This window comes from Rosa chinensis, chromosome 3, assembly GCF_002994745.2.
Source record: "Rosa chinensis cultivar Old Blush chromosome 3, RchiOBHm-V2, whole genome shotgun sequence".
Lineage (NCBI taxonomy): Eukaryota > Viridiplantae > Streptophyta > Magnoliopsida > Rosales > Rosaceae > Rosa > Rosa chinensis.
Window position 1 is genome coordinate 19,126,352 of NC_037090.1, and position 9,381 is coordinate 19,135,732.

The 9,381-nt window shown below is 41.3% G+C and overlaps 2 protein-coding genes across 2 annotated transcripts; both read left to right on the forward strand.

Moving 5' to 3' along the window:
* Nucleotides 1-98: 98 nt before the first annotated feature.
* LOC112195315 (iron-sulfur assembly protein IscA-like 1, mitochondrial) lies at nucleotides 99-2,084 on the forward strand. The gene is made up of 3 exons (XM_024335725.2): nucleotides 99-311; nucleotides 423-540; nucleotides 1,722-2,084. Exons 1-3 carry the CDS (start codon nucleotides 122-124, stop codon nucleotides 1,825-1,827), a joined length of 414 nt encoding a protein of 137 aa, XP_024191493.1. The 5' UTR covers nucleotides 99-121; the 3' UTR covers nucleotides 1,828-2,084.
* A 4,202-nt stretch (nucleotides 2,085-6,286) lies between these two features.
* LOC112193537 (protein POLYCHOME) lies at nucleotides 6,287-8,774 on the forward strand. Its single transcript, XM_024333721.2, has 3 exons — nucleotides 6,287-6,380; nucleotides 6,576-6,939; nucleotides 8,046-8,774. Exons 2-3 carry the CDS (start codon nucleotides 6,586-6,588, stop codon nucleotides 8,403-8,405), a joined length of 714 nt encoding a protein of 237 aa, XP_024189489.1. The 5' UTR covers nucleotides 6,287-6,380; nucleotides 6,576-6,585; the 3' UTR covers nucleotides 8,406-8,774.
* The last annotated feature ends 607 nt before the right edge of the window (nucleotides 8,775-9,381 follow it).

Genomic DNA, 9,381 nt, shown 5'->3' on the forward strand with positions numbered 1-9,381 from the left:
AGTGGGAAATGATAGATGCAATTGTGGGATGCCACGCGGATCCTAGGTGAAATGACTGAACTAGCCTTGATTCTTTGAGCTCTTATACGCTTTGGCTGGAATCTGCGGACGGTGTGTGTTGATGGCTTCGCAGATTCTGGCTGCGGCGGCGGGGAGGACGGCAGCGGCGGCGAGGCGGCAAGCGGTGAGCTTGACGGATGCGGCGGCTTCTAGAATACGGCAGCTGCTAGAGCAGCGCCAGCGGTCGTATCTGAAGCTGGGGGTTAAGGCGCGTGGCTGCAACGGCTTGTCGTACACTCTCAATTACGCAGGTGAGGCTTGCCGGATGCCGGTCCGATCATGATCGGTCATTTTCTGTGCTTGGATTTTGTTTTTGGTGATTCTGATGTTCATAGTTTTGTTAATTTCTGTTTGATGTGTAGATGATAAGGGAAAGTTCGATGAGTTGGTTGAAGATAAAGGCGTGAAGATATTGATCGATCCAAAGGCTCTGATGCATGTTATTGGAACCAAGATGGATTTTGTGGATGACAAACTCAGGTTAGCCTCCTCTCCTCAATTCATTTGGCGTTGATTGAAATTGAGAAAAACGAGAAATGATCACCTTTGATTTTATTTTTGGGATTTGAGGTTCGTTTATTCTTCAGAATTAAGAAATTGTGCTTTGATTTGGTTTAGTTAATATGCTTAGTTTCATTATAGAGAAAACTAGGTTGGAGATGATCGATTTTCTTCCCTGGTAGAAATGGAATAGCCCCTTTGTGTGGCATTGTGGTTATAACATAGCTGATGCAAAGAGAGATAATCGGTTAAACTAGCTTGTAAATGTGCTAAGGAACTCTTTGAGTTTCTTCTTCAACTGGAGACAATGTGAAAATTTTTCCTGATCGGATGAATTAGGACCGAATAACAACCCACAACAAACTCTTTCCTGCTGGAGATTCCCTCCCAAGGCTGATGTTGCTAGAATAGGTACAACTATAATCACATAAAGCAATATGAGTGAGCAATGCTTCCCATTGACTATACCTCTTCATTCTCAACTAGTGATGTTAAGATTGCACATTTTTTCATCTGTACTGATGGTAACACTTCAGCCCCTGCCATCATGACTATCTTCATTGAGTTCACTATGTAGCTATATTGATTAGATTTGTGTCTGTGAAGATAACATAGGATGGAAACCTGGATGTTTTTGATAAAGAATTTTACTCACTGAATTGTTAAGTGGCGTTTACATCTTGTGGTATATATACATATGCTTGTGTTGATCTAATATGATCACCCTGTGTGCATAAAGCTCGATGTTAGGAGAGGTAACGCTGCATATGCACACCAGACCTTGAAGAAAGATGGACTTTAATAGTTATTCGGATGGTTTAGACATATATGTGCTTGTGTTGATCTAATATGATCATCCTGTGCGCATAAAGCTTGATGTTAGGAGAGGTAACGCTGCGTATGCACACCAAACCTTGAAGAAAGATGGACTTTAATAGTTATTCTGATGGTTTGGACCACATAAATTATGCATGTTATTGGGACGTTGACTAGTCTGGACCAATTCCTTGTTGGTTTGATGAGAACTTTTTAATTTTAACTGCTATTTTTCATATCTTGACTAGGCGATTGCACTTCAATTTAGTTAATCAATATAAATTTTTGCTCCAGTTATATTTTCCCTTCCTCATTTGCTCACACTTAAGTTTGCATTTTGGCAGGTCTGAGTTTATATTTATCAATCCCAACTCAAAAGGACAATGCGGCTGTGGTGAATCTTTTATGACAACAGGTAGTACTGGAGCTACTAAGCAAAGCAGCCCCTAAGCAATTATGGCATACTTGTGATGAGCCAAGACTTCTACTAACAATTTTTGTGCTGGCGGTGGTGTGTCATTTATAGCAATCACTGCTGACATGGTGTTCAAGTTCATCTTCTCTGTAAAGCTGATTCCAGATTTCTTAACATGTTGTATACCTGTAGTTTCTGTGCTTGTTGAACTGTATGAACTTTTGTAATGGTACATGTTAAAGCTGCCGACTGGTTGGGGAAGTGCAAAGAAGTTGTCATGGGAAACAATAAAGCTCTCCTTGCTAAGTTTATGTTCTCTGCTTTAAAAAAAAAAAAAAAAAAAAAAACGTTCATGTTCTCTTTATTTAGGTGGATCTCTCTTGTGAGTAAGATGAGCATGCCCTCCTCGCATGGAAGTTTAAAACACTTGTATGCAATGGTATGCTCAACTCTTTCACTCTTAGAGCAAGTCCACCGGTATGACTTTGCCCGGGCAAAGTGAGAGAATGATGATGTGGTGACCGGGCATGGAGAGAAACAACCTTCCACCGGCAAACTCTTGACCAGCCAAACTTTAGCTTTGCATGACTGAGGTCAAAAAAAGGGGCAAGCCCATGACTAAACTCTTGCCCGAAGTCATCCGGCTGCCAGCTCGGCCAACCACAGAACGTGGCTGACCTCACAGGGGCTGCGGAGAGAGAAGAGAAACAGACGCCACGGAATTGCTTCGATCTCGGCCTGGGGGCAGCGTCTGGGCCGGCTGACGCCACGGAGTGGCCGGATGAGGTGAGGCGACCTCGGGTTGCTTCGATCTCGGCCTGGCCGGCTGACGCCACGGAGTGGCCGGACTAGGTGAAGCGACCTCGGGGGAGCCGGGTCAGTGGACGGAGGACGCCGGAGGAGGGAGAAATAGGCGGGTCGGGTCAGACGAGCAAAGTAAACAGTAAAAAAGCAGGAAAGTGAACAGTAAAAAACAGAAAAGTGAACGTTGCCCGGGTAAGAAAAAAACGGGTGCAAACCTATGTCCAGTGGCAGTGAATAGTAACTTGACTGGTCGAATTTTTGACTTTTCGACTTTGCCTTTTCTTGACTACGGGTGCACTTGCTCTTATAAGACAATTTCTCGATTCTCATGAGGCATAGTTACAAACTGGACTTTGTCCTTGGTACTAAGGACGACATTATAACTAATAACCTACGATTTGTATCGACAGCAAGGACTTGTGTGAGTAATGCAAAATATATGGAACTTTGTTAATCGTCTCTGTGTCGGCTTTACCACTAGCAATGTGGTTATTGCTCATATTTAGAGAGCTTCCTACTTCCAAAGTTGGGTGTGATGGTTGTTGTGGTTCTGATGTTCAGATTAGAAAGATTGTCCTCTGTGTGTAATTGAATATTAACTCTGTTTCTTCTGTTCAGACTTCCAAGATCTTGGTTTCAGTTCTCTGCATGTGTTATGACTTGTGGCTAATACGCAAAGTATGTAATTGGTTAGGTAATGACTTCTTTTTTGTCGTGTTTTTCTTGGATGCATATTTAACTTCACTCATAATGTAGTGGAAATTAATAGATAAAAGTAGACCAATATCTAACCCTAAACAATATGTAAGAGAAGTCTTTTAATTTCTGAATTTTATTGAATAATAACATGCCTAAAACAAAAGCCAGATTTAACCATATATATCGAATAAATCCAAATAAAAATCTAAATTGAAATATTAAAGTCTTGGTCCTGTAAATTGGCTTGATACAATATTACAATACGAGTCCAGTTCATAGACCTTGTGTCATAAACTCATAATCCTTGTTAACAACTCATATCTTTATGAACCAATTCGAATATGTCGGCTTATTTGCTAGAATTTATTTGACAGTAATTAGATATTTAAAAGAATACTAAAAATATTAAATATTATACTAAATAAAAATGTATTTTCCTTTTATGTACTAATAATTACTCTCATACGTAGTTTTTTATGTAACTATTATGAAAATTTTCTAACTTCTTTTAATATCAAAAAGGGTTTTTGTCCATTTACCCCATTTCTAGAGATTTTTTTCCCACTAACCCCATTGAGTTTTTTTAATTCCCTCTTACCCAATACACTCTAAGGGAGTCTTCCCTAATACCCCATTAAGATTTTTTTTTTTTTTTTAATTTTTTTTTAATACCATTTTACCCCTCACCCCTTATTTACTTAGAGAGAGAGAGAAAATAGAAGAGAGAGAAACCATAGGAGACTTCGCCGGAGCCCGTCACCGGTCGCCGGAATCCGGTCACCGGCCGCCGGATTCCGGCCAACTTTCGCCGGATTCCGGTCACCGGCCGCCGGATTCCGGCCAACTTTTGCCGGATTCCGATCGCCGGCCGCCGGATTCCGGTCACCGGAATTTGTTGAAAATCTCACCGGAAAGGTTTTTTGGCCCCCAATAGACATCTATTGCCCCCCAATAGACCTCTATTGCCTCCTATTGCCCCCCAATAGACGTCTATTGCCCCCTAATAGACGTCTATTGCCCCCCAATAGACTACTATCAGCCATGTATTGCCCCCCAATAAAGGAGCAATAGATGTCTATCAACCATGTATTGCCCCCCAATAGACGTCTATTAACCATGTATTGCCCTCCCAATAGACAATTATCAGCCATGTATTGCCCCCCAATAGACGACTATCAGCCATGTATTGCCCCCCAATAGACGTCTATCAGCCATGTATTGCCCCCCAATAGACGTCTATTGCCCCCCAATAGAATTTTCGTTTGCTGGAATGAAAATTAATCTTCCTAAAATTAGACAAATAAAACTTTAATTAACGAAAAAAAAATAAGAGAATACATCAATTTAAAACATCTATTGCCCCCCAATAGTCGTCTATTCCTTCACATATCTCTCTGTTTAGCCTTCACCTTTTTTTTTTTTTTCGAGAATGAAACCTTCACTTTCTTGAACCAGTTTCTCTTGCCATTTTTGCTACCTCATCTTTCTTCCTCCAATCCTTGAAACTGGTCTTTACAACTTGGTTCTGGGTTTCGAAGACAACCAGAGTAGCAAAGTAGCAGACATGTTGGATCTTAATGTTGATGTCTCTATCGGAGAAAGAGAAAAGATCTGGGCACCCTATCGGAGTTCAACCGTGAGACTCAAGACCAGACGTCGTCTTCAGCCGGAGATGTCGTTCAGCGTCTTGGTCCAGATCCGGTCACCGGCGAGCTGACGAGCTGACCAGAAGCAGCGTCTTCAGTCGGAGACGTCGTCGAGCTCATTGCTGGAGCAGCAAGAGGAAGAAGGCAGAGTGCTCCTCCGCCGGAACTGGAGATTGGAGAGAGAGAGGGAGAAACCAGATGGCACCGGGACTGAGTTCGAAGAGGAGAGAGCGACAGAGCTTTCATGGCAGAGAGAGAGAGGGAGAGAGAAACCGGAGGGCAAGGACCCAAGGGGATCGGAAACCTTCTTCGCCGGTAAGGTCGCTCTGGACCGCCGAGGAGGTCGATCTCGACCATCACTCACATCCTCCCCTTCTTCGTTGGCGAAATTTGAAGATCCGTTTCGAACTTCTGCTAGGACTTCTGCACGATCTCACTGTTGACTTCGTTTCCGACGACCGGCGACCAGGCCGACGGGGATGTGGCCAGATCGTGAGAGAGAGAGCGAGAAGAGAGAGAGATGAGAGAGAGTGGCATTGATGTAGTTATTTAATTAGGTTGAGGGTAGACTGGTCATTATACTCTAATTTGGGTTAGTGAGAATAAAAATCTGTTGTTGGGGTAAGTGAGATAACTTTTGCTCATTTTGGGGCTTTTGGTCAATGACCCATTTAAGATCAAGCCAAACCGAGTATAACTCAAGCTTGAGTTTGTTAAAAATACATAGCTCGGCTTACTTTATTATAAAAAAAAATCTAAATTAAAAAGAAAACAAAGAACTAAAATATGTCCAAAACTTAAAACACAAAATATTTTGTGCAAATCATAGAGCTGATAGCTAACTCACACACAGAACTCCAGTCATTTATTTTTTCTGCATCATTCCAAAACAATAAAAAATGTAAAGTTTTACATTGGACAAAGAGTCACAACTAAGTAACTAACAACCATAAGAGGAAGATGACATTGGTTGCATGTGGCTAAGAAAGAAAGAATTTGATTTCTCTATGTCGATAACAAGGTCATTTTAATATCTAACTTGTCGCCATGCACACTACTCCAAATCACAGGACACAGAGACTGCAACTAAAACAATGCATTTAAGACCATCTCCAACACTAAGATTAACACGTGCAGGCGATTCCATTACGCCTTAATTAACTAACCTAACCGTGATTAACACTCAAGTTAATCTAACAACGTCTATTTTCAATGAATCACGACAGATGTACGCTGGAGATTTCAATCCCGCTCGTAACGAAATTTGAATGCACAGAACCTCGCACGTGCCAAAAATTTGGGTTTTGGGATTGGAGGTCAATAATTACCGCTCGTCTGTCTGTTTGAAAACTTTGCCTTCGGACCTCAAAATCTCAGAGCTTAAAGAAACCCTCAGAGAGAGAGAGAGAGAGAGACTCAGAAACCCTAGCTCTTTAAAGGTAAAGAACTCTTATATAATCTTTGTTCTCTTTTCTTCACTCTCAGCTCGATTCATGGACTGAAAGCCCCAAATCTGAGTCGCCGGTGACTGGTCATTTTCCGGTGAAAATGTCATCTCCGGCGGTGTTTTTGTTTCTTGAAAATTGAGTGATGAAATTATTTGATTATTCTGATCTGGTTTTTGAACTCTTCAGTTGAATCAAGATGCCGGTGGAGTCTAGATTCAGGCTTGAGAGGCCGTTTGACATCGCGGAGGCCTTTTCTCAAAGGCGATCTGGCTCGCTTGCGGTTCTAAACGATCAGCGCGTGGAGTCGTTGGAATCGCCGGCGAGGCGGAGGGCGTTAGCGACACCGGTGCATCAGAGACGGCTAGGGTTATGGGCCGCAGGAGGTGATGGGCTCGCGCGGAGCAGAATGAGGACACCGAGAGCCGCGATTGGTCGAGAGAATGTGCTGCTGGCCGGAAGTTCTAGCAGGAGAAGGGGACGGGGATCGAACAGTGTGTTGCCTTCTTGGTATCCAAGAACCCCTCTCCGTGATATAACTGCGATTACCAGGGTAAGGATCACTTTCTCCGACTTCTGTGTAAGCCCAAATTTTGGTCAGGCACCTTGTTGCTAATTGATATATGTTTCTCTGATTATTAAGCTTGCAGTGTTCTTTATTTTCAGTGAGTCATGTACTACTCTTTGGTTTTTGTGTTGTTTGATGCGTAAATTGAAGAAGAGATTTGATTTCCTGGCTGATTGAGTTATTGGGTCTCTGTTTGATTACATTTAATTATCAAACCTATATATATTTGCAGTCTGATTGGTTTGTTTCATGAAGAATTTCATTGGATTCATTATGCAGTTTATTGACAAATGTGTCTCAGTTTTATCAAGGGGTTTAATGGAAACTCCAAGTGTCCTATACTTGTAGTGATTCATATCACATTTTCAATGCTGTTTTCTTGGTCTGTTGAACAAAGAGTCCACTGGATTACCATGTCTCAGTTGGGTTTAATTGGTTTGTTGAACAAAGAGTCTCATTGGATTCATCTCATGGTCTCAGGTGTATTATTGGCTTTATTCGTAAGTAAAAGTGTTCTATATTTTCAGTGATTCATTTGGTACCCCTTGGTTTTTCTTTGTTTGATTGGGTTATTGATCAAAGAGTTTTATTCTATTGTTCTAGTGGTTGATTTTTATACATGCGTCTTAGCTTTCTTGGGTTAGATATTCAATTAACAGCCTTCCTCTCTTTGCAGTCTTGTTAAGTTATGAAACTAGTGTCATTTATATGGTTCATAATCACATACCTTCATTATCGAACTTTCCTCTAGTGCTGTTGTTTAGTTGTAAAACAAGTCATGCTATTTTTGAGTAAAGTTCACTCTATTTTTGTATATGCCTCTCTTTAATGTCATTCCGTCATCTGGCATTTTCTTTCTCTATATAAATATTTCCAACGGGACATGAAAAAACTTCACCTAGTTTTATGTTTCAACACTATTTATTTGGTTCATAACTGCACTGTGTTTACAAAACATGCGTTTTGGTTCTGTGTTTTCATTTATGAAACTAGCATCTCTTATTTATTTGCATAATATGATTTATTACCAGCCACTATGGATCTATAGCATATGTTTAATAAGTGCCTTGCACTATGTACTTTCTATTTAGGCCATTGAGAGGAGAAGAGCTCACTTGGGTGAGGAGAATGGCGAAACTGCAGAGGGTCAATTTCCATCTCTACAAGTTCAGGATGCTCCTCCTGAGCATCAAGTTCTTGCTGCTACTCCTTCAACCAATAAGAAGAGACCTTGCCCACCTCCTTCTGTTCTTAAAGTGCACAAAATTCTGCAAGAGGTGGCTAATCAGCCTGATGAGGGAGAGTTCGTTACGCCACAGAAGAAGCTGCTGAACTCAATTGACAAAGTTGAGAAGGTAGTGTTGGAAGAACTTCAGAGGCAGAAGAGGACGCCGAGTGCTAAGAAGGCAGAGAGGGAAAGAAAGGTTCGAACTTTGATGTCAATGCGTTGAGGAGAAAAGTAGTTTGGACAAAGAAGACCATCTACAGTGAAAGTTATCACCTTCTGGTGATACATTTTCTACCCTATGTAGTGATGACCATAATCACCTTCTGGTGATAATGTGCAGTGAAGCTATCACCCTGTGGTGATATTGGCAGTGACATTATCACCTTCTGGTGATACCATCTTGGTTCAGGCCAACTTACCTTTCGCTGATATTGCTGAAGTTCATTTTTTTGGTGGAGTTAGTTTAGGGTAGTAACTATGGTTGAGTTTCATTACATCATTGTTTGATGCATCAGGCCACCTCTACTTTAGTTTGATAATCTAGTCTCTTTTGTAGTAAATAATTCTGGGGAAATGTACATAGATAATTCCACTTTTGTAGCATTTGTTTGGGTCCTTTTCTAACGATGATAATTGTGGAAGCAAGGACCTCAGAAGCTTTTGGAATATGTGGTGGGCTATCGTTGTTTGGATCATCTCCCTTATGTTGTTCTTGTCCTCTGTTTCATGTTACACTAGTAGAATGCTGATAGCATGCTGAGCTATGTAGGGTAGGCCTTGGTGACATGAGGCAGATAACTTCCACTGTTCCACCTGCTGCCTGAAACCCATTATTTCCAAAGGTTATGTGTACTTGATGAAAATCCTTGGCTGCATTTGGAATCCCCAAAAGTCACTGTTCTGTACCCTTTTTGATCAAGTCTACGACCCCTAAGAACTGTGGCTGGATTAGGACACACGATCTTTCGCTTCCATATAATTTGAAAGATAAGAGCGAAAAGCAAATGTTGCCCCAACCTTTGTAGCACCTGGATGAGCAATAAGAGCAGCTTCATAGGAGCCGTCAATCGCTTTGGTACGTGTATTTGATAGCATTTATAACACTAATGGTGTGTCCTACAAAAAACAGTACAATTATAGTTTAACACATCATTTGGAATTTTGATGATAAAAATTGTCGGATACCAACTTGATCTCCC